At 40.1% G+C, this 25,182-nt stretch overlaps 1 protein-coding gene across 3 annotated transcripts in view; it reads right to left on the bottom strand.

The window, feature by feature from the left end:
* The window catches only part of XYLB (xylulokinase), an 86,861-nt gene that overhangs the window by 16,501 nt on the left and 45,178 nt on the right, over positions 1-25,182 (bottom strand). For all 3 annotated transcript variants that reach the window (XM_032442953.1, XM_015852885.2, XM_032442952.1), the window contains exons 16-18: positions 8,804-8,862; positions 4,388-4,475; positions 2,054-2,148 (exon numbers count right to left, since the gene is read on the bottom strand). In XM_032442953.1, the coding sequence (XP_032298844.1) occupies positions 2,054-2,148; positions 4,388-4,475; positions 8,804-8,862 (242 nt within the window). The remainder of the gene's footprint in view (positions 1-2,053; positions 2,149-4,387; positions 4,476-8,803; positions 8,863-25,182) is intronic.

Raw genomic sequence — 25,182 nt, forward strand, 5'->3', positions numbered from 1 at the left:
ACATTGGTTAGCCAGATTCTTTCAGAAGAGCTCCTCAGTGAGACAGAACCTAACCTCAGGATGACTTTGAAGTTTATAAAAAGAACCGTCATTTAAGTGAAAGCCTCTAAAGCCAACAGAATGAAATTGGACAGACAGGGAGCTGCAGCTCTGTAAGAAACAGAATCAAACTGACTCATCACATTATGAATTTTTACTGCACCGTTCGTGCTAACACACTGTATTACTGACAGGCCCCTCTGGCTTTCTGCAGTTTCACAGCCATGAAACTAGCCAGGGAATCCACCATCAGCTGTAAAATTATAAGACAGGAAGAAAAAAATTGTGTGGAATATGTAATTGCAAGAAGCAGCTCTTAATGGAATGAAGCTGGCAAGCTAAGCTGAAGCAAAGGAACAGTTATTCCTTCGCATGCTGTTCAGCCACTGCCTTCTCTATCATTCACTTCTATCTGCTGGGGCAATAATTCTCTGCCGTACATCATTTAAAACCAATAAAAAGATGTGCTATGAGAGCCAGGTCTAACCAAGTGGAAAAGGAGAAGAAAAGTATCGAGAGGGAGATAATTAACTCTTTTAGCTTCCAGGCCATTTTATGCAGACAGTAAAATAGGAAGAGGCAAATGAATTCCCCACTGTTTTTTCCAGCTAGGCTTGCTGGCCCCTGCAGGGGCACAAGGTGATTGCTGCTCTTGCATGTCCTTTGTGAATGACAGCTGTATCCCCTGCCCTTGAGCTTTATAGCTGAAGCAGCACTGGGGGTCACCAGCAGGTCTCAGAGCACTCTGCACCTCCACCAAAGCAGCCTGTCAGCTCTCCAGCAGTGAGCATTTTGGGGGGTATGAGGCAGCAACGTGAGGCTGGATCAGACATCAGGGAGCTGCTCCTGAAGCCCCCACAGCAGCCTCCAGCTGCAACAGATGCGACACAGGCCACTGCTGTTAATTATCTTATCTTTCAGAATGAGGGGGGAAAGTTGAGTAAATGAGATCAGATCAATCAAGTTTAAATTATTCAATGTCTTAATATTTCTGAAGGGGACTTCTATTCGATTACTGAGCTCCTCCATCTCAGTTAATAATTAAATAATATGCTGGCAGGCACAATGCAGCATGATCATTTCTATTATTACTCATGATGATATCTGGTGCTCCAGTACATATGTAGCTGGGAGTTAGTAGTTTTGGCAGATCATTAATTTCCCAGTTTAAATAAAAGCTTTAAAACCTTGTTGCCTGTAGTTAGGGGATAACCAAACATTATAAATAGAGAGTGTAAGGCTGTCTTGATACACAGCTAAAGATGGAGGTAGACTCACCTTTGCTTATTTAAACTCATGTTCTCCAGGAATCTTGCAATGTTGCATTTTTAGATTTATTAGCTGACATTACATTGCAGAAGCTGTTGTAAATTAAGGCCTCTGATATTTGGTAGTGATATTTTGGTACAAGGTAGAACTGTAAAGGCCCAGTACAACAAATCCTTTGTGGGCAGGAATACAGGCAGAAATGGTGCCGTTAGCAACAATGACCACTTGTCTTGCTTTATTATGTGGCCTAAAAATGCACAAGTTTCACCTTCAGATAAGCAAAGGATGAGCAAAATAGCAAAGACCTGTGAGTACTGAATTCTCCCAGCTGGCATGTTTTCAGCTGTTCCAACTGAGAGCTACAAGAAAAGACAGAATTGCTGCTCACTATTTAAGATCTGGAAAGCACTATCTCCATATCTTTCTCAGTGCTGCAGCCTGCAAGCAAGTAAAGACTGTTTTGTCAATTACTATCAGTTACAATCTGAAGTGTATCCAAATTCAACCTGTTTAGGAAGTCGTTTTTGCTCTCCAGTAACTCAGACACAGAGAGGGTGATCATGCAGATTACTACATCATTACACCCACCACCTCCCCAGATTAAATCAACTTTTACAATAAGAATTAAGAACTGTGCAACAAAGATATTACTTAAATGAATCCATTGCTAGAACAATTAGTTTACTACTACATTTTGAAGCAGACAGGAAATGGAAAGAAAAATAACATTCCCAAGCTTGCTCACCTCCTCAGCCCCAGCAGTTGGTGTAACAGCCAATCTGGGCTCTGGTGCTAATTTCACAACATCAGCCAAGGGCACTTTTGTCTCAGCCACAAGTCCTGCAATGAGAATCACAATCCTGATCAATGCAAAAAGCAAGATGAAGGATGTGCCTTGACTCCCTGGCAAATTAATACCTTATATTGATCTTCCCTGGTCAGGTCAGCGTTCAGGATTGAAGGATAAACGGCAAAAAATCTTACATTCCAGTGCAATAGCCTGGGAACTGGGGATGCTGTGATTGAGTTTTTGCCAATCACTCAATACATACCCTGGAGAATAGGCAGGCAGCAGAAATGCTATTCAACAATATCAGTAATTATTTATGGTTACAACAGTATAGTAAACAGCGGTGGAAATATGCGGAAGCAAGAGATTCAAGGACAAAATGTGACTAAACTAAAAAGGCAGTGAAAAGAGTGTCAGGAAAGCATGCTACAAATCATTAAACACACTGTTATATAAGGAAGCAGAATAACAGCAGAGTCCTACTGCCACAGCATGTTGCTTTGCAAGTGGATCACAGCATTTCAGGAGTTCCTTGTTACAACTGTAAGTACCCCAGGTGAACTGTGGAAAACCCTACTTGTACCCAGACATACACCCTAATGCTATTAAGGAGCCACTGCCATCAATATTTCATTTATATTAGGAAGTCTTTGCTTATACTAAATTCCTTTCCCCAGCCAAAAGTGAGTCAGATGAACAAATCAATCAAAAATGCCATTTAGAAACACACAAGTCATGCCCCCAGGGCTCGGCTGGCAGAGCACCTGAGCTAAGGAGTCCCTGTGACAACCTGGCATCTGAAATCCTCCCTCAATTGCTCTGTCAACCAAGCCTCAAGATTCCACATGCCAAACTGGCAGAGTGATTTTATATCTTCCATACATATGAAATAACTGGAAAATAAAAAACTTTAATGATGGCTCTACATTTCACTTGTATTCAGGGACAAAAACTTTGCTTGTAGCGTTATGCGCTGGAAAGCTTCTGGTGACTGCTGAAGCAGTAGGCAAAGTTTGAGCACAGAAACTGGAGATTTAGCCTCCATGGTGCAAAAATAGTCCCATTATGGCTTCAAACGCGCCAATAACCTCACTGTACTGCTTACACTGCCCTGCCACGCTTTGCCTGACAGAATCCCTGTGATTTCTCTGGAAATAAAGTTTGGAGAGCATGCTGTTTGTGTTAAACACACTGACTCAAACTTTTGGCTGCGCTGCTTTCAAATGCAAGAGAGCATGTAGTCTTCAGATGCTATAATGTGACAGCAGAACTTGCTTCTAAAATTACAACTTACAATTTTTCCTGATGACCGATGTTATCTTTTCCATGCTTGCACAATGGCATGGATCTTATTTGGACCTTTTCAGAAGTTATCCATTGAAGCTGAGTGGGCACGGTGGTGGTGATGGGCTGATGGTTGGACTAGATGGTCTCAGTGGTCTTTTCCAACCTTAGTGATTCTATGACTAAGGGCCAAATCCTAAAGCTTCTAATCAGAATAAACTGAGGTTAAGAACAGTTGGCCTAGACAGTGACCTCAGAATTTGATCCTCACTCCTTAAGTTGTTTAGCAAAAAGGTATTAGAAACTTACATTAAAAAATACTTTAATAAAATGCCCTGAGATTGAACTCATAAACAGCTGAGGGCCTAAACTAAACATAGTACTGCATGCATTAATAAGTACAAGTTCATTAACACTTTACATCTGAGTCTTGGACTGTTGCATCACACTGAGTGATATGGTGCAATGAACAGAATGACTGGGTAACCTAAAAGCATTCCAGGATTTATGCTTTTACAAGACAAAGTGCTCACAGCTTGAGAGTGAAGCCCAGTATGCTTGTATATTGTGTGTCTTGACATTTAAAAGCTGGAAGATATATATAGGTTTAGAAACATTTACTTGGCCAGCAGTATTCCTGGACTTGTCACCCCTGTTGTCTTGGATCCTCTCTGCTAGGATGGATCCTTAGTTGTTAGACCATTTCAGCCACTCAGATGGCTACACAATACATAAAGCTCCTATGATCTAACCTGCCAATCTCAGCAGTTGTCAGTATCCCCTGGTTGAGAAGCAGCCACCAAACCTGAACTATAATGTAAATGTTATTCCTGGGCTTGATCCAAGTGTATTAAAGCAAATTCCTCCTTGCTTTGACCTCAGCGACCTTCCAGTCAGATTCATCCAGTTTTATTCCCCCCTCATTTTCAATAACGTTAATCCCAAGTATTAACCAATTGAAATTAAACATCCAGACCACTCAGAAGTATCTCCTTACAGTCTTACCATGAATTGCTCTGTAAGCACTTCCTAAACAAGCAGAGTTGGCGGTATCAATAGTGTATACTGGAGCATTGAACACATCAGACAGGACCTGGGAAGTATTAGAGCATCAGTTATACATGTTCATGAAATATAAAGGATAAGTAATCCCTATTACTGCAAGGGGAAACAGACAATTAATATACACTCCAGCAGAGCATTTGGGTATCCAGGGAAAAAAATACCAAAGGCAACACTGAGTCTCCTGAACTTGTGACACAATGGAGTATTGGTAAATCTGACCTAGAGATGAAACTGCAGCCAGGAGATAAAGTCCCACTTCTTCCCAGATCTCTTTCTTGCATGTCTAGAGGACTCTGACTTTAAGCATCATCTCCCTAATGAGCCCATGCAATCTGCCTGTGCCAAAGGCCTTTATCAGGGATACCCATTTGGAAACCTGCAACTGATGCCTTTTTCCTTCATCACATGTATGGCTGACCCAAGAAGAAAGGAAGGATAGAGGAACCAGACAGGGCTCTCCATTTCTCAACTATGATAACATAAAAGCTACAGTCTGCTAAACCAGTTGTCTTTGCCTACAGCAATCCCATTACATTAGGGCTAACAGAAGAATGAAGCATGACCTGATCTCATGGGCTTTACACATACCAGTTTTCCTGCATTTGAGTAATCCTTAGCTATGGAGACAAAGCGAGGCTGTGCGTTCTCAGCTTGGTTTGGCAGTACAATGAAAATAATACGGGCAAAGAATCTGTTTTGATATCTGACAGATACTAAGTTATTCCACCATGCGCCATTCCACCCACTGCACTGAAATCTACACCAGCATCTCGCATTTACTGTGTGTATGTACTCTTAGTACCTGTGTAGTTTTAAGAAAATAGACACTGTGGAGGGAAAATGAAGACAGATTTGGACAGGGACACAGAAGATTCAAGAGTGTTTTACTGAAAATATTGTCAACTTACCCCTTCCAAATGAAACAGATATTTTGGTTTCATTTCCCCAAGGATTTTAGGTGTCCCTCGGGCCACACGAGAATCAAGCAGCAATTCAGATTTAACTTGCAATATATTCGATTATTTCTACCGAAGTATATCACCTGATTTACATCAGTTTATAAGAATTTAAAATAAGGTCACAGATTTGTGACCAGCAAAACCCAATCCAGGGTTTCACAACCCCACTGATCATAGAATAGAATCATAGAATCACTGAGGTTGGAAAAGATCTCTAAGATCATCCAGTCCATTCATCTACCTATCACCAATATTTCCCACTAAACCATGCTCCTCAGCACAACACTGAAATGTTTCTTGAACATCTACAGGGTTTGTGATTCTACCACCTCCCTGGACAGCCCATTTCAGTGCCTGACCACTCTCTCAGAGAAGTATTTCTTAACATCCAACCTGGTGCAACTTGAGGCCATTCCCTTTATTCCTATTGCTGGTTACATGGGAGAAGAGGCTGACCCCCACCTCACCATAACCTCCCTTCAGTCAGTTGTAGAGAGCAATAAGGTCACCCCTCAGCCTCCTCTTCTCCAAGCTAAACAATCCCAGCTCCCTCAGACGCTCCTCATGAGGCATGTGCTCCTCCACCCCAAAATACTGACTAGGCCTGATCGCCTGGTTGCCCCGCACACATTCTGTGATATCCCTCAAGATGGGGCCCAGGGTTCCTCATGAGCCCCATGGCTCCATAGAAGATGACTAAGGAATTCAATTTATACGCTACAGTAAAAAAGATATACAATATTTTTAAAGGATTTTGTTTCTATCTCTGAAAGTTTGAGGGATATCTGCAAATAAAACCTTAGGTAATCATGAATTTTGGTTATTCGAAACAAAAAAAAAAAACATTTAGATGCTAATTAGAATCCAATGAAAGCCTGATCTTACATGCTTTTTATGCTCTCTTCTGTTCATACTGCAGTGTCAGTATTGCCTAACTGTTGTTAGTAAGCAAGAACCAGGCAAAAAATGAGCTTCATTGTAAAATTAACCACTGCATCCATTAAAAAGCCCTCTGGAAATAAGGTCAAACAGTGCTAGGTTCAAATGTCTATCCAGTCCTGAATGGTTTTACCACATTCCCCATCTCTCTCAGAGAGTGGTCAGGCACTGGAATGGCTGCCCAGGGAGGTGGTGGAGTTGCCATCCCTGGAAGTGTTTGAGAGGCATCTGGATGAAGAGCTACAAGATATGGTTTAGTGGCCTGTGATAGCAATGGTTATGGGAGGACGGTTGGACCAAATGATCTTATAAGTCCTTTGCAACACTGTGATTCTATGATTTCTATGATCTGTTTGTTCATCTCTTCATCTCACATAGGTGTTCTTTGCCTTATGCTTGAATTTCAAATTCCTTTGGACAACGTAGGTCTTTTGTGTTGCACTTCTCCAGAGCCTTATACAATGCAGCTCTATTCAGTAATGCTGATAAGTATTGTAATTGTACAAATAATTACTTTTGTGTCACATGATTATAACATTGAAGTTATTAAAAGTTCATGTCTTTAGTACATTACTTGTAACCATGATCTCTCTCATGAATAATTTTAAAAGAAACTGTTAAAGGTTTTACTGTTACAAATTTCACTGTGTTTCATGATGTCATTACTCAGGCCCCACATACGTTACAAAAAGCTTCCCAGAACAGTGGAAAAAACTGTTCTGCTATACCTGTATTATTTTGTTTAAGCATATTTGCCTTCTTTGCTATGTAAAATACATGAGTTACTGAATGTTGATTAATTAAACGATATTCTTTGGTAACCCTGGAACAAATTATCCAAAATTGACCATGATAAGGGTGGAAACCGTTATTCTTCATGCAATTGATATGGTTTCTGAGGTTTTGATTAAATTAAAAAGGAGGATCCAATTAACCAGCGATTGAATTAAGTGAACGAAACTGTATTGATCACCTTATTTTAAGACACTTCTAATGAGTTTTAAAAGCAGCTCCATTTCTACACTTGAAGAACAAGCACCACAGGAATCACTCTCATGACCACAAATTTTCAGCTATTTTAAATTACAATTTACAAAAAAAATCTGTTCTCAGCCTTCATTCCACAGCAAGGAGACCCTCCTACTATCTAAATACTGCTTTAAAAGAAAATATCTATTAATTCTAGCACTTTCTTAACACACTCTTAGTAGAACTATTTCAGTGGGGACCAATATTTTGAGCCATTAATGCACCAGTTAATTTTCAAACATCAGCTTCTTAAGCAAAATAACCAAAGCAGATGAAGTGAAGTGACATCTGCAAGCAAAACATTCCAAATCTGTTCCTTGCATCCCAGTGAGCTCTATATCCTATGGTTCTAGTTGGGTTTGTTCAGCCTGGAGAAGAGAAGGTTGCGGGGTGACCTCATTGCAGCCTTTCAGTACCTGAAGGGAACTTACATCCAGGAGGGGAGTAAACTCTTCGAAAGGGCTGATAATAGCAGGACTAGGGGAAATGGTTTTAAGTTGAAGGAGGGAAGATTTAGGTTGGATGTTAGGGGTAAGTTCTTTACTAGAAGGGTGGTTAGGTCCTGGAACAGGCTGCCCAGTGAGGTTGTGGATGCCCCGTCCTTGGAGGTGTTCAAGACCAGGTTGGACGGGGCCCTGGGCAACCTGATCTAGTAAATGTGTATGTTTGGTGGCCCTGCCAGGCAGGGGGGTTGGAACTACATGATCCTTGAGGTCCCTTCCAACCCGGGTAATTCTGTGATTCTGTGATTCTGTGATTCTGTGAAAGTGAGCTCTTTGCTTTTCAACCTCCATTTAATCCAACTCATGTTTTGCAGGACAGATCACATTCACTTTGTACAACTGCGACTGCCAAAGAATACCATGTGTAGCTGAGGCTGGACTCAAGAGTTTCTATTACTAATGGAAATGGATTGGCATCCAGAGAACACAGTTCACCCTGTGCTGACTAACTCCTGTGCTTTGTGGTGTAGATATCCATCCCCAAGTTCACTAAGCCTCTAGTCAAAGAGAAGCTTGTTGATGCAATCAGTGGAGTAAACTATGGATATTCTTGGGACAAAGGGTCTTAACCAGTATTAGGTTTGCAGCAACAGCAGCAGATGAGGAAGATGGGAAGAGGGAGGAGAGACTACACAGAAGAAATGGCACTCAACTAATATGTGACACAATACCAGTAAGAAACACATGTTCAAAAACAATATTTCTTTATATATATACACGCAAAATAAAATAAATTTAAAGCTCAATGTAAAGTTAACATTGGTCTCCACAGTAAACCTGAGGAAAAATCCCAATAATCAGAAGCAGTTTCACAATCCTATACCCACACCTTCCCATTCAGTTGCAGTGATTTGGATTCTGTATGCCAAAATAACAATGTAGACATAATCATGTATCCAGTTCAACTTATTTAATTTTCTGCTTACCTGTAATATTATTTTATTATGGGATGCTCCACCTGTAGCCAGAATCCTTGTTTTGGGCACTGCAATGCAAAAGAACACACAGATCAGGCCAAAAGCACATACTGTCCAGATTTGCACTTCTGAACCAAGCAATGAGAATAAGGAGGGGGAGTCAGATGGTCTGCGCTCTCTCCCTGCACCTCTAAATTACAACATGTAGAAAAGAAGGTAAGACTAACTACCAAGATGCATTAGAACACTTCCTTAAAAGAGGCAGTATAGGTTTTACACATCTATTTTTATTATTGTGCCATCAAGTCTGAGAGATTTGCAAAAGAGATATTCAATAAGAAAGGCACAGTGTTATTATACAACAGCTCTGGTTTGAGGTCAGATTGGTTTGGCTCACAGCTGTATATATAAAAACTGACAGGTAACCTTTAAAACCAGCAATATTTTCCGAACTTATCTCCTCACAATCAGAGTTCACTGAAACCTGAGCATCCCTATATGCTTGAATGACAAGGAAGTGTGTCAGAAGGTAATTAGAGATGGTCTAAATCAATTCAGCAAAATAAAAAATTACATAAATCTCTATCCAATTAAAAATCATAGATTTGGGGGTAGTGGGGAAAAAAAGATACCCTACACATTTTTCATAAGAAATCTACCCTTCCTCGTCGTGTTCCTGACTTTCTGTCCAGTGCCTCATTATTTATTTGTGTACATGCTCCTCTGGAGCATGACATCCAACAAGTCATATATCTATCCACAACCACAATTCAGCAAGGTATTACAAGCTTCAGTACCTCAAGTATCTCACTGAAATTCTTTAAAGATTTAAAATTAAATGAATGCATAAATACTTCAATATCTTATATTTTAAAAATAAATCTGCACACTTAATTACCCTAATCTATCACAATAATAGCAGCGCAGTAATATGATCTATCGCAGTAATACCATTCTGTACATCCTCCTGAAAAGGGAATTTTACTGTGTTATTATTTTGTTCTCTTAACCTCATTTTTATCAAAAGCTAAAAAGAAAAAAAAAATTAAAAAAAAATCTTATTTCACACAAAGCAAACTCAGTCAATTTATACCGAGGCAATAAACAACTTGTTGTCATTTGTCCTTTCAATCGCCTTAATGGCAAAATCCCTGAAGACAGAATCAGAAACAGAGAAGATGTGTCTCAAAAAAGGCTCCTCATGACATTTCTTGACCCATAGTGAGGTGCTCAGGTGGAGTCTAAGACCCAGCTACGGCACCTCACGAAGGACCCTATCTTGCTGATAAATTTAATTTTATTTTCCTCTTTGGAGGATATTCAGCGATGCACAAATTGGGTTTTAAAAGCCATTAGGATCTCTGTCAATGTCAGTAAACAAATAAAACAAACAGCAGAGTGATTCCTCGGGGAAAACAAGTTTCAATTATAGCGACGCAGAATGACAGATCCCTGCCAAGATTATCACAACAATGTAATAGCACAGAAACCAGTGAAAAATAACTGGTAAGCCTCCGTTCCTAGAAACCAAGCTGAACTCTAAATGATTTGCCTAGTAGTTGCAATTCTGCCTTGCTAAACCTTGCTGCGAATATAAATTCTTGCAGAAGTATCATATCCAGCATGAAAATACATTTCAAAGACAGCCAGCAGGATAGAATCAGAAACAAGAATACTTGCTACACTTCACAGGAACTGAAAGCAAGGGAGAAGCCATGCTTACTACCCCCTGCCTCTGGAAAGGGGCTTAATAAGCTGCTGGGCTGTCACTATCAGGAGAGAATGGTGCACAAGACAAAAGGGGCAAAGGCAGGCAGGAATCAAGGGCTGGACAGAAGTCTTCTACTCATCACTTGGTTGGAAGACTCAGGGTTTTGTTTTGTTATATATCTATGCCATCACTGTAACTTGGGACATTTCTAAGAAAAGCAGTGGTAACATCACAGTGCAGGAGCATGTGGAAATCATCTGTGAGCCTTTATTCATCCTCCCTTTAGGTGAAGAAGGTACCTAACAAGAAGTGGAGTTAAATCTAAAGGTGTTTTACACCATTATCTTAATCCAAACTAATTCTTTCATAGCTAAACACTAAGAACTATTTCAGTGTGCAGTGAACCTATGTGACAAAAGAAACTGATGTAGACTGCATGTGACAAAAGAAATTGATGTAGACTGCAAAAGAAACTGATGTAAACTGCATGAAGTTTCAACTGTTGGTTGGATATCTAAATTGAACCAATTTATGAGTACAAGCACATACAGATGCAAGGAAAAGAAAACAAGTCCTACACTGAAGGCACATCCTATACATGAAGGGCAAAATCATTAATTTTCCTTAAATAGGGTTTTTTGCTTCTCTGAAATACATCCCAGTGGGTACCAGCTTCATGAACTTTAGCCATTGCTATCCTGACAAGATAACCTGACCCACTGTATTGGTGGGACTGGTCCACCCAGACATAAGGAAGAGCGACCTCAGTGCTCTGCATTCCCAGCAGCAGTTCCACATATGGCTGGAGCAGGGACAACAGCTTCCCTGAGTTGAGTTTCATCCACTTATTCCAAGCAAGGAGCAGGTCCCAAATGAACTGATCTGAATTAGCAGAATTTTATGTTTCTCTCTTATTTCAATCTCTCCTCCTGAGAGCATGGAAAATGCATCGATCGCTGATTTCAGGGATTGCCTTTTTAATGCCAATATTGTGTGCTTTACTGAATGGTGGACATTTGCTCTAAGATGTGTAATTGGATACATCTTATGAATAAATAAAGCCCATCATTTATGTATACAGGGGCATTAAGAAAGACATCATTCATCCATCACTAGTGGTGATCTCAGCCAGCAGTGGGTGAATCTGTCAGGAGCTCCCACCTATCCCCTATGGCACAGAAAGAACTTAAATACAGCATTACTAAAGAAAAAACAAACCAAAAACAACTGTAGCAAACATAATTCAGGAATTCAATTCTCTGACAGTTGAGAGAATTAGTTTAAACATCTTTTAATTAAAAGCTCCTTGCTTAGTGCCTAACTAACCTGTTTATTTCCTTCCTATTTAAAATTTGACGATTTTTTTAGAGAGCCAGTACAGGATTTTACAGGAGAAATTCTCTTACATAGAAAGATAGTAGAATCACACAATGGCTTGGCTGGAAGGGACCTCAAAGACCATGTAGTTCCAACCCCCTGCCACAGGCTGGGTCACCAACCATTAAATCAGGTGCTAGATCAGGTTGTCCATGGTCCCATCCAGCCTGGCCTTAAGCACCTAAAGGAATGGGGCATAGATGGGACTACTTCCCCAAGACTGAGAAGCCAGTCTACAGCCAGATTTTTTTTTTACTGTTCCCACAGCAAGCCCCACTCTGTCCTTCAGAGATCCAACAAGAGGAACTAGATGATGTTAAAGTTCATCTCCTGGCTCTCGTTTCAGTCAAGATATTGCTTACACTGAAAAGCATAAGAGGGAAAAAATCTGTCATTGGGGAGACAGAGAAATTAGTTATTTGTGTTACAGATATTTCAGTGATCCCAGAAAGACTGCAGTTCTACATGGCTGTATATTAAAAAACATAGAACTGATAGCCTTCCAAAAAGCTAGCAGTTCAAGCAGACTAAGATACAAAGTAAAGGATGGGCTGGAACAATAATTTAAGAGAGAGATAACTCAAGGAGCCCAGATGGACTCAGCAAGTAAGACAGGCAGTCTCTCCTGAGCAACCCAATATCCCCTATAATGGCCTTGCACATAACAGTATCTATTCAGAAAAAAAGAATCACATAAGCAATCTCACTTCAATTGTAAGGTCAGTGCTGATGAGTAGCACCAAGGAGGCTGGAGGCAGAAATTCACTCCCCTGTTCTAATAGGACTGGAAGCAGATCAGACTGCTAACAGGTCCAGATGTTAACATCCATGGGAAAACTCCTAACCTTAGGGCTTTTGGGTCTGGCTGTATCTCAACTGGGCAGTAGCAACGTGCCTGTTTCGGTCCTGACTTTTGCTAGTGCATACACAAACTCAGGAAGGAGAACATAAGGATGGAAACTCTTCAACTGTTCCATCTAAATTTCCATTGCTATGCACAGCCCTGGTTTGTACCCCGAACTCCAAGCACTTGCTGACATTCAAAACTCCAAAAACACATTTCCAAGGCTTCATCCAAACAACTTTATAATGTCTTTCTCATCACAAATGAATCCATAAATAAAACAGAACAATGGAACATGCATTCAAAAAGCAGCTGATTACGCACATGAACCCACGCCAGCTATAAGCATGATTGCAAATAACTGCAATTTACAATTTGTAAGCAACAAGAAAAGTGTCAGCCTCTCTGTTATTTCTCTGATTAACTCCAAACACTATAATTTAAACAAAAAATAAAATAAAATTATTTTCTAGCTTTTCATTCAAGAAAAAAACAAAGCAAGAATACATCATTATTTTGCCTCATTTATAAAACAAATGTTCCAAAATTTTCCTCCTTAGATATTAACTCTTTGAAAACTCACACTAATCATCCTTCTGCAAATACAGTGAAAGTAAGCACCTGCTACAGTAGAAAGCCTTTCTTAACTGTATCTTTGAAATAGGAAAATATGCAAGCTACTGAGTGCCCCTTACATCCCTTCTTACATGACCTGGAGGGCTGGGTCAAAGGCACTTGCTTTTCGCCCTCATTATACTATATTACTTCTGACAATTTTCAGGGGAAAACAGTGGCAGCACAACAGACAATATCTACCTGGATTGAGGTAAGAGTAATGTCAATCCAAACTCTATGGGGTTTTTCTTAATTGTTTGTTTGTTTGTTTTAAATTTGCAGGCCAATACATCTGTCTGAGTGAATAAACTACAAGCTGGAAGCCAAATAATAAAGCAAATCCAGCCATCTTTACAGTACTAAAAAGAAGACAGTAATTCGTAAGAGCTATTCAAAACCCATTTTTTAAAAGACCTTTCTTTCACTTTGAAGTGTCAGTTAATTTATTACAGAGAAAAGCAACCCATATTTGCCACATAGGTTGATTATTTCCTTACATACTAGCAAAAAAGTTTTCATATTTCATAGCAGCCTTTAATTTCATTAGGGGGTTCAATTGCTCAAACTTATGTCATAAATTTTCCAGACGTAGAATTTATTTTTAGTTTTTTAAATGCATTGTCTGGGGAAGAAAAACAACTTCTAAGGACAAAATTGATCATCTGCCTGTAAGGCTACAGCTCTTATCAAACCTGCTCCAACTCAACAGGGGGAAAAAAGCCAAGATTTCCTCTGCAACAATGACAAATATGGCTAATATTCTCAACATTTATGCTACTTACATAGATAAAGTCTCTACAGTGATATAGGGGAGAACAGGCATGATTCTTCTTGCTTACTCTTCTGCAAGGCAAGAATAATACCACTAAAATGAGTGGATGTGCACAAACCTAAGTAAAACTGAATAGAAGTGGTATCCATAGCCAAGACTCATATGCAACTGCTAGTCTAGGTCACCTTATGTTCTCAAGCTACAATGTTGATTTCTAATAGCAGAAATCATTCTTCATGAGGATACTAAATTTAGCTTTTATAAGCCCCTGCGCTTCAGTAAAGACAAGCTTTGTATTTCACAACCCAAAGCTTAAAGAGACCAAATCACCAGCTCTGGAACTCCTCATAACCTAACTCACATCAGATATGAACGTGCAAATAACACCAACTCAAAGTCTTTGCCTTTTCAGTGGTTTTCAAGAGAATAAACATAGAAAAATGTGTACATAAATTCTCTTTTAAGATTCTGTTTTAACATGTTACTGCAGATTACCCCAAAACACACACAGCATAAGACATGCTATAAGAAACAAACCAAAAAGTTAAGATAGAACTCTACTGACAATTCAACTTCATTGACTTCAGCAACATTACACAGCAATGAAAACTTTGGCTCATGAATGTTAAAGACTTATTTGGGAACAAGTTGATCAATAGCCATAACAGTACTATAGCATATACATTGACAAGCTCACAACAAGACCTCTGGAATATTTGCATTTCTTGTAGAAATACTGCAGAGCTGCAATCGTTTTTCAATTTGCTGTGATTTTTTCTTTTTTTGAGACATGGATCTCTATTTGACAGACTATTTTGATGAAGCCTGGGCTAAATTCCAATGGGAACCTATAAAAAAAAATCCGCAACTCAGCAATAGAACTTACAGGAAGGGGTGAATGAAAGCAGCAGATTTAGATCTGAAGTCTTCGTAGATATAGACTGAATAATTTGGAAAAACCTTTCTGTGAATGCTTTTAAGGGAAGAGGGAAGGCTGACAAGAAGAAACACTTGCAGTTTATTTGGTGAAATCTGAAAATGTGCTTGAGCAAAAGTCCTCCCCTGAAGAAAGTATTAGTTGAAGTCATCCTTGCTATCTCTCTGATTTGCATAAATCCTTGGTTCTAAATTCATTCCTCATAGAAAAAAAAATAAGTTACCTTGAGTTACTGAGAAGGGAATGAGCATAATCAGAGAGCTGAGCACCTTTACTACAATGAGAAATTGAGAAAACTGGGCTTGTTCAGCCTGAAGAAGAGAAGGCTCCAGGGAGACCTCACTGCGGTCTTTCAGCATACAAAGGGAGCTTATAAACAGGAGGGAGACTAACTTTTTACACAGTCTGATAGTGATAGGACAAGGGAGAATGGTTTTAAACTAAAAGAGGGAATTTAGATTAGATGTTAGGTGGAAATTCTTTACTCAGAGGGCAGTGAGGCACAGAAACATGAAAGCTGGAACCAATGTGACAAATTAACCAATTCTCTAAAAATGTTCTGAGGTAGAACTTAGAGAAAAAGACAAACCGGACAGTTGAAATCTAGCCATGACATCTACCTATTTAAAAACCTACCTACAGAGAGCTCCAAAAGTATTAAAGGTAAGAACAGATCATCTGCTTAAAAGAGGCCACTTCACACAATTATCCCACAATTCAACCCAACACTATTTGTTGAAGACAATAATCTGAAAAGGACAGATTTTCAGATGGAAGACTTGAAGTGACAGAGATGTACTGTGATTACTGGCTGTTTCCATGTTAAATGGCCTTCAACGTTAAATATTGGCAATTTTCCCATAATTTAGGTTTTTATTTTTAAACTCATTTTTGGTTGATCTTTGTGGCTTCAGCCTTCCAATTAAAAGATTACCACAGAATTGGTTTTCCTCTTTGTGTCTTGGCAATTACAGACTATAATTAAACTGCATCTTATCTTTCTTTTTGATAAGTATGTTAAGATACGCTACTCATTAAAAGGTTTATTCCCAAGACCACAAATCACTGACACTTAGAGTCACTGGTACCAGTGCCTTGCAGAAATGTCTTCACCATTACAACCACTATCAAAAAAGAGAAGAGTCAGTAAGAGGATTAAAAACATCTACCCTGGAATTATATGATGCTGCATGTAGTCAGTTTGCCTGTCCCAGAATTTAGCAGGAAGGTGTCCATGTATAAAATCGGTTCTGCAGAGAGGTTATAGAGTGTCTTCCTTGGAGATCACAAAAAACCGCCTGGACATGGGGCTGGGCACTCTGCTCTGGGTTGGTCTGATGGAGTAGAGTTTGGAGCGGATGAGCTTCAGAGCTCCTTTCCAACCACAGAATGGTCTGGGTTGGGAGGGACCTTTAAAGATCATTAAAGTTCCAACCTTAGCCATTCTGTGAACAACTACTAATGCACCACAGAGAACTTTTTGTCAGAAGTCAGCCATGTTTCTTAACAGCTTATGCAGGCTTTGAAGGCGTACAGCTCTGGAACACACACTATGCGTCCTGTGGGAGGGAATCAGGTGTCCTGCATATCCCATTTCTCAGCACTAAACCATTCATCAGTGCCTACAGGAACACTGGAAATGTAAACTTACAATTCCTGCTTCTCAGTTCCCTGAACTGGAGGAGAGACATTTAGCCAAGGTCAGAACCATGTAGGATATTCCCAGAAATTGGTTAAATAAATAATCACTTAGGCATTTTCTACTAACTACAAATCCTTTTTTTCATTCAGCGTGCTGTCTTGCTAGCACTGCAGTGCAGCTCAGCATTTCCTCAAAATATTCTAACACGTGAGAAATCCATGCTTGAACCTGAGCAAAATATACACACCCTCATGCCTGCCCAACTCTGACGTGGGTAATCACCACATGGCTTTATAGACCATGAAGGAGTGTACAGCACTTGCTGCTGAGTTATTTAGAGACACAAAAACATCACCGTTTCATTTTTAAGATCTACTTGTTCTCACATACAGCAATAGTCAGCCTAGCAAATGTTCTATGGGTAATAAAAAATTACACTGGCAAATCAACAGATGACACCACCCAATGAAGGTTAAAATGGGAAAAGCAAGAAGGAGATAAATGAGCTGCCCAAGGTTGCACAAAATCAGTAGAACAACCAAGAATAGAACAAAGGCCCCTTCATTACTTAGATCACAAATGCATTCGATTCTGCATTAGTTAATCTGCACAGACTGTGCATCAGTACAAAGACATGTCCACAGGAGAAAATATAATAATAATCAGCTGCAAATTCAGCGTTACCTAAAGCCACCGAACATAATTAAAAAGTATGGGTGCAAAGATCTGACCTTGAATGCTGCTTGAGGAAAGAGAGGAAAGAATATCCTACCAAGTGTTTTGTTTTTAGAGAAACCCAAAGCACCACAAACTTTGGGCAAAAAACACCTTCAGATAAAGATTTGCAAACCAGATCTCAAATCTGCTTTATGTCTTTCCATGTTATCAAAAAACATCAGTAAAAGACTGCAAACAACAGGAAAGAGTCAAGGTCCAAGCATTATCAAATCATTTTAGTGTTTTATTCACAAAATCTTTCAAAAGAGGTGTTAAATTTATGGTCATCATGAATGTTGTCCTATAAGACTTTCGTATTTAATGCTGGTGAAGAATTGTTCTTCTTTTCTTTTTTAATACCTCCTACTCTTCTCAATAGACACGTACATAAGCTACCGGTTATAAAGTACTTTGAAAGAGTAAAACTGATAGGAAGAGTGCACTTGTCCATGGAATCATAGAATGGCTTGTGTTGGAAGGGACCATCAAGCTTCAACCACAGGAAGGGCCACCAACCTCCATAACTGGTACTTGACCAGGCCTGGTGCTCTTCATAGAATACCAGGCTGAGAAAACCAGAAAATTTGTTTTATTTTGCTTGCTCAGAAAAGTTATGTACACCAAGAAAGGCAGCAAATAGAGTGAGCTGGAAACACTTGCTCTTTCTTCTCCCTAACAAACAGAAAAAAGAACACCACTGATCCTCCATGTGTGACTCTCATGGGTCCCTCCACTGCCCTGAGCCTCCTTCCCCCTGCACCAATTGCATGCAGCACTGGGGACCCTTGCACCAGCTGATGCTCTGAGCGCTGCTAAACTCCACCATTATTAACAAACTTCCCGCTTTCCAAGTGGATTATCTACAAATGAATTTTGTGACCTCTGGCAGACCGGAACTAAAGAGAGAACGGAGTTTTTTTCTCCTTTAACTAAGAATATAAAGGCTATATAAAGATGAATTGAGAGAAGCAATTAATATTTCCTAATAAAAGTCATGCTGAATGCGAGAATTGCTATGTTTCTCGGTGCTTCTGAGCAGAAAGGTTCCAGGTAGCTGTTCATTCAGGGCTGGGCTCATGTAAATTGGCTGCTGTTGCCAAGCAACAATAGGTGCTAAGGAATGAAATACAGGCTGCAGAAACCTAATAGCCTGGAGAGAACAAGAACTACAATCTGAGATTTATGGCAGATATAAAGGGAAAAGAGTCATTCTCCCACACACAAAGAACACAGATACTTTATTATAAATGTCCTTAGCATGTTTTTCCAAGGCATGATTAAGTAATAAAATCCCCACTCCACCCCAAATCAAACAGGTAATTATTTTTTTTAATGTTTTGTTCATTATGCTTTCTAGTAAAAGATCTCAAGAAATTAGCTACCGAGACAAAAGATAAACTTAATTCAAAGAGCTCTTTTGCCCAAGAATAATGTCAGCTATACAGACTGTGCTGCAAACACCAGCCAGCTCTCCACTTCACTTTGTGTTTTTGTACCATGCTCATTAACACTGCAACTGATCATCAGAAATTCTCTTTAAGCTTATTAAGATTTTAAAATATTTTTAGCAAGTTAATTAGAATACATTAACAGAGCTCATCTGTGTTCACCCATCATGCATATTTTATTTTATTCAGGCAAATTGTTTTTAAATGAAATATTAGACCCAGGGAGGGTACACTGTTGGATACTGAACAATACAACTCCTTTGTGCAATGTTTCATCCCCAAACATCCTAAGCATTTCATATTGCTGGACAGGAGGGAAATTTTCTGATGGCAAATTGTGGGATATTCTTAGTGCCTTACCTTATCCCATTCACCAGCAGCTGAGGATGGTTACAAAGACCTGATGGATCCTTGTGGTGCTGAACATCATGTTCCTGCACCGTTCTCAGGGCTCAATATAAATTACAGCCATCAATGGGACTTCTATGGGAACCAGTGGCAATATAGTGGGAACCAAAGGAATAGACGATGTACTGCTATGAGGTTGGAAAGAGTCCCTTCAACCCCTCACTCTATGGTTCAACTGTCCTCACAGATTCATAGCTTTCCTTGTTTCCATTTGAGTGCCTGAAGATACTATTTTACCTTAAGGAAAGGAGCTCGGGCATGATGTGGCACAGGTTCATAACAGGCAAAGGTGCACGTGGATTTGGCAGAACAGCGAGAAAAGCTCACCAAGAACAAGCCTGAAATACACTTTGCTTTAGCTAGAGTTATAAATTCTTTCCTTTAAGATGCACTAAATGTCACCAAATTCAATGACATAAAACTAAATAACAGTTTATGTGGAAAAGGAAAACAGCAAAACCCACCTTGGGGTACTTTGGGCTTGCCGCTTCCAGGATTTTACTCTAGTGAGATAAAATCCATCACCAGACACTGAAAAGTAACTATAATAATACTGTAATAAGGCGTTCCTCAAGACCAACTATTCATTCACTCAACTGATTCAGATATGGCATGGTCTATTTCAAATTGTTCCTTCAGACTCCATCTAGCCCCAAACCTTTCTTTCTAAGGATGGATGGAGATCCACACTAATTCTGTCAATAACTCTAAGCAGTTACTTTTAGAAGTCTGCTTATATAAAAGGATGAACAAAGTTTGCCGACCTCACACTCGGTTCAGATTCTACACTCTCACTGCATTTCAATTAATCTAACACAGACTGCAGAGCTGGCATTTTTGATTCAGACAGCAAAGAAAACATCCTTTAAAAAGCAACAGGTCTGAAGCTTTTGATGAGCGACCACAGAATTCCTATCAAAACACACACTGCAATCTCAGCCACCACACATTTCAAGATCTTCATCATTAACACTGATTTGAAGGATGTCAATAATCTCTTTCACAATCTATACAAGTTCTTTATCTCCCTGACACTTGCTCCTTTCAACCAATGATCGTTATTTAGATGTGTTTTACTCCTGTTACCTCCCCTGAGATGTTAACCTCTCCAGTTCTACCAGCTGCTCTGTTACAAACCACCCCCCTACTCATCACACTTTTTCCCACTGAGGAACCCCAAATCTGGATGCACTTCATTCAGTGCTTGGTTGAACACATCAACAACACCGGCACAGGGGAATTTTAATCACAGCTGGGCAATCCTATGGCAAGCTCTTCCAGATGCTGCAACAACCTCATCAGTAGGTGGAGTCCCTTCTCTCTGAAAATATCCCTATTAATTGCAGCAGATACAGATAAAGCTACCCTGTCATAACCTCTTCTTTTTATTTCCTCATTCATTAATCAACTCAAACACCCAAAGCACATGCTCCAGCCTACCCTTTCTCCTCAAGCTTGCCTGGACAGAAGTTTTGCTTTATAAAGGAATTCTCTGCCTTAGAAAGCCAGAAGAGAGATCTCACTTCCCTGCTGCAGAGCTGGCAGCAGGCTGCTGCCATGGCCAACACTGCCAGCAACCCATGAGTTGGCATTAACACAAACTGTGTTAGTTTATTTTGTAACATTTAAGCAGAAATACGTCCTGTCCTAGGGAAAGCACCTACCTAGAAATCAATGTGTGTTTCTAACAACAACCTAATTGCAAGAGAGTAAAGAGTAAATGAGCAATGAAGGCAAGCTGACATTTTAATGTCATTTGGAGTGACCAAAGACACTGAAATATGTTTACAATTAAAAGTATTCCCACGGGGGAAAAAAAAGTGCAATAAAATGCAATTTAACAAAGCATATGTTCCCTACTGCAGTGAGGGTGCACTGCTCCTAGAATGGAAATCATGGCTCAGCTACCCAGGTCAGCACAACATCAGCAAATCCCTATAATAATCCTCCTAGAGCTGCATCTGTAGTGCAGCCACACTCAAGCATACCAACCGCAGGAATTTAATGAGAACCTGAAATTCTCCAGTGCTTACAGAAACTTCCCTGTTAACACAGCCATGCCCAGAACACTCAGACTGCATTACGCACCCCAACTGCTGCTGGCTTTCCTTCTCCACTAGAGAAATCCCAGCTATCTCTACTGAAGAGCTTCCAAACCGCTGGCTATCTGTGCTCAGAGGATTCACAGAATCACAGAATCACAGAATGACCCGGGTTGGAAGGGACCTCAAGGATCATGTAGTTCCAACCCCCTGCCTGGCAGGGCCACCAAACATACACATTTACTAGATCAGGTTGCCCAGGGCCCTGTCCAACCTGGTCTTGAACACCTCCAAGGACGGGGCATCCACAACCTCACTGGGCAGCCTGTTCCAGGACCTAACCACCCTTCTAGTAAAGAACTTTCCCCTAACATCCAACCTAAATCTTCCCTCCTTCAACTTAAAACCATTTCCCCATGTCCTGCTATTGTCAGCCCTTTCGAAGAGTTTACTCCCCTCCTGGGAGTAAGTTCCCTTCAGGTACTGAAAGGCTGCAATGAGGTCACCCCGCAACCTTCTCTTCTCCAGGCTGAACAAACCCAACTCCCTCAGCCTGTCCTCATAGGGGAGGTGCTCCAGCCCCCTGATCATCTTTGTGGCCCTCCTCTGGACCCTTTCCAAAATCTCCATATCTTTTTTGTACTGAGGGCTCCACACCTGGACACAGTACAACAGATGGGGCCTCACAAGAGCAGAGTAGAGAGGGATTCATAACCAATCCTTTATGTTTTCTTCTGCCAGAAATGCTCCTCTGCCACTGAAACATTTAATTTAACTATGCAAAAAGAAGCTGCTCACCTCTTCCACTGAGTGACAAAAGGCCAAGGAAATGCTTCCCCAGTCCATTTCTGGTTACCTGAGTTAGTTCACCACATACAGCTAAATAAGTCGTATTCTGAGTCCTATTAAACTCAACCTTTACACAAAACAGCCGTCAAGAAGAAAAGAAATGGACAAGATCTTTTCCCCAGTTCCTCACCTTTAACACATTAAGTGGCAATAAAGGGTGCAATGACTTTCCAAGGGCATGTACCTGCTTAATTATTCATCAGAAAATTGACTCAAGCACCACAGCATTAAGCACTAAAATATTCAAACAAAGTAAATTAAGGGGAAAAGCAACAAAAGAGGAAAAAAAGAGTGATCACAGTGAGAGAAACATGTGGGCATCCATTTCAATCTCCCTGTGTATTTGAGTACCTCTATATATATGTTGCTCCAAAAGTAATGCCTCCTATTTATTTTCAGTGATATTATACCAGATGCCAAGAGTACTATTAAGATAGAACAAATTTGCAGCTACAAAACACTACTTCTCAATACAGGCACAACCATTAGCTATGCATTTGCACCAATAATGAACAGGAAACTGCACGCCATGCTTGTAAACTTCTGCACCAGTAGGGGTGTCATTGTTTCACACCTACTATCATTGCAAGGAAAATGTTTCCCACATAGTCTGTCTTTCATTGGCCTGAATTGATGGAAACCAGATGATACCAAATACAGACTATACAGTGAGTGCAGTAGGACAGTCCAGCCAAGACTGGCAATGTGCTCCTCTATCCTGGATTGAGTTGCTCTTCGTTTCATGGAGTGACAGCTGTACATGTCCATCTGGAACATAGCTTGTCTTTAACATCACTGTCACCGCTGCTGAAATCCACTACCCACTATCTCACTGTGCTCACATCCACTGTTTGGTCAATATAAAAGTCCAACAAGCATCAGTGAGTGTTAATGGGAGCCATTTTTTCCCACATGGAATAATTCAATTCTGCACCTTTGTCAGACTGCCACTCTGCTGCCATCTGTCACACAGCAACAACATGTAGTTGAATACTGTTGGGAAGGCTCAGTCTCTACTGCCATACCAGCAACATCCACCTCTGACACTGTGGGCCAACATCATAAAATAGGAGACGTTACTTTTGGAGCAGCCCTCGTACTTCTATGAAAGAAGAAAAGGTAGTAAATTAACAGAGTGATTTTTATCTATTCCCTTCATCACTGCGACTGGGATCTTGAAACAGTCTAACCATGCCCAGAGCACCCTAACAGTGTTATTTTCACCTGTGCACACAAAGAAACTTCTGAAAAATAAAAGGAAGTTTACACCTTTGTGGACAATCAAATCTTATTGCAGGGAAAACACTCATTTTAAAAGGCCCTTATAGAATGAAAAGGTGCGGAATCTGACCCAGGAATGATTCTTGTTTATTCTAAATTATGGGCCTGAAATATCTCATTAAAATAATAACAAGTTAACAGAAAGATACTGTAACACAAATCCTAGTTATTTCCTCATAAAACATGAATATCTCATTAAAATAAAGAGCATCAGATTTTAGTTTGGACCAAAACAAATGCCTTTCCAATCAAGACATCTAGTGGATTGAATGCCTCTTGTAAGCAGGTGCCACTGTGTTATATTTTCATCCCAACTGCTGAGAATAAGCTAGAAGAAAATGACAAAGTAAATTGAACAAGAAAGTGTCTGATCTTGATGAATAATTCAATGAAGCAATGCAACAAATACTGATTTTTTCTGGTCAAGGCAGTTTACAACTGTCCTTTGCTTAGAAAAATGACCTTCTCATTGTAATTACACTTTTGACTTTAGGTACTGAATCACAGTCTTAGTAATACTTAAATTCCGGCTCCCAGTTCTGATGCTGATCTCAAAGCACTCTAATCCTACTATGTGTCTAATCTTTCTTCAACAAAATAACACGCAGGTTGCTCCAAAAGTAATGCCTCCCACTATTTCCATGGAAAATACAACAGCTGCAAAGAGCACAATAACACTGTTTGATGGAGCGAATTCTCAGCTACTAAACACTGCTTTCCAACATAGTCACCACCATTAGCTATGCATCTTTTCCAGAGATGAATGCCACACTCATAACAACCTCCACCAGCAGAGGTGACCCATTGTCACTTCCACCACTGCTGAAACGCACTACTCATCACCCTACTGCTCACATCCTCTACAGCCTCTACAGCCACACCGCCAACATCCACCTCTGACGTTGTGGTGCAACATAATAAAGTAGGAAGCATTATTTTCTGAGCAGCCCTCCTAATGATCTTCAACTGCATTATCAGGCACTGTGGTCAATGCTCCTTGACAACTATGCTCACTTCTCTTGCACCTTAAAAAGTACGAGGGCATCTTTTAATAGTACTCATAGAGTCACAGCCTGTAAAGAGACTCGAGGCACAGTAACTGCAGCAGGAGGTACTAATCAAGGCAGGAACGATGTCATCTGTCAGGGACAAGGCAGCTGAGTGAACACCTGAATTTTTCTTATTGCAATAATCAGAACTCGGAAGCTTTTTCATGATCCACACTGAGGATTATCCAACATTTAACAAAAGTACATTTTATCTACTTTTCTGTCTGTTAAAAAGTATTAGAGTAGGTCCAGTGAGAAAGCAGGATTCAGAGCTGTTGCACTGTATTTCTGCCTTATACCACCACCATCACTGACATCTTGCATTACATCGAGCAACCTTTCTTCTCCCTTGCAGGTGTATAAACAAGCAGCATGAACACTAAATCTGGTGGAAATATGATTTTTAAAAGTACCTACATATCAGCAGACTATCCATACAGCCACATAACAGAATTTACTTGGGAAAGGGCTGAGCCGGCTGCCAGCCTGTTGCCTGTTCCCAGTAAAACGTCTTTTACTCCTGACAATTAAAACAAAAACACACAGCACGAAGAATTCAGCTGTCAGCAACAGAAGAACTCCATCAGTGGAAAGGAGGGCACAGCTGGATGATCTAATGACCAGAGATCCAGGGAAATCCTACCTAGAGCCGTGGTGTAATACACCGTATTCAGGTACTTGTGTAATTCATACATG

This window comes from Coturnix japonica, chromosome 2 (genome assembly GCF_001577835.2).
Source record: "Coturnix japonica isolate 7356 chromosome 2, Coturnix japonica 2.1, whole genome shotgun sequence".
NCBI lineage: Eukaryota > Metazoa > Chordata > Aves > Galliformes > Phasianidae > Coturnix > Coturnix japonica.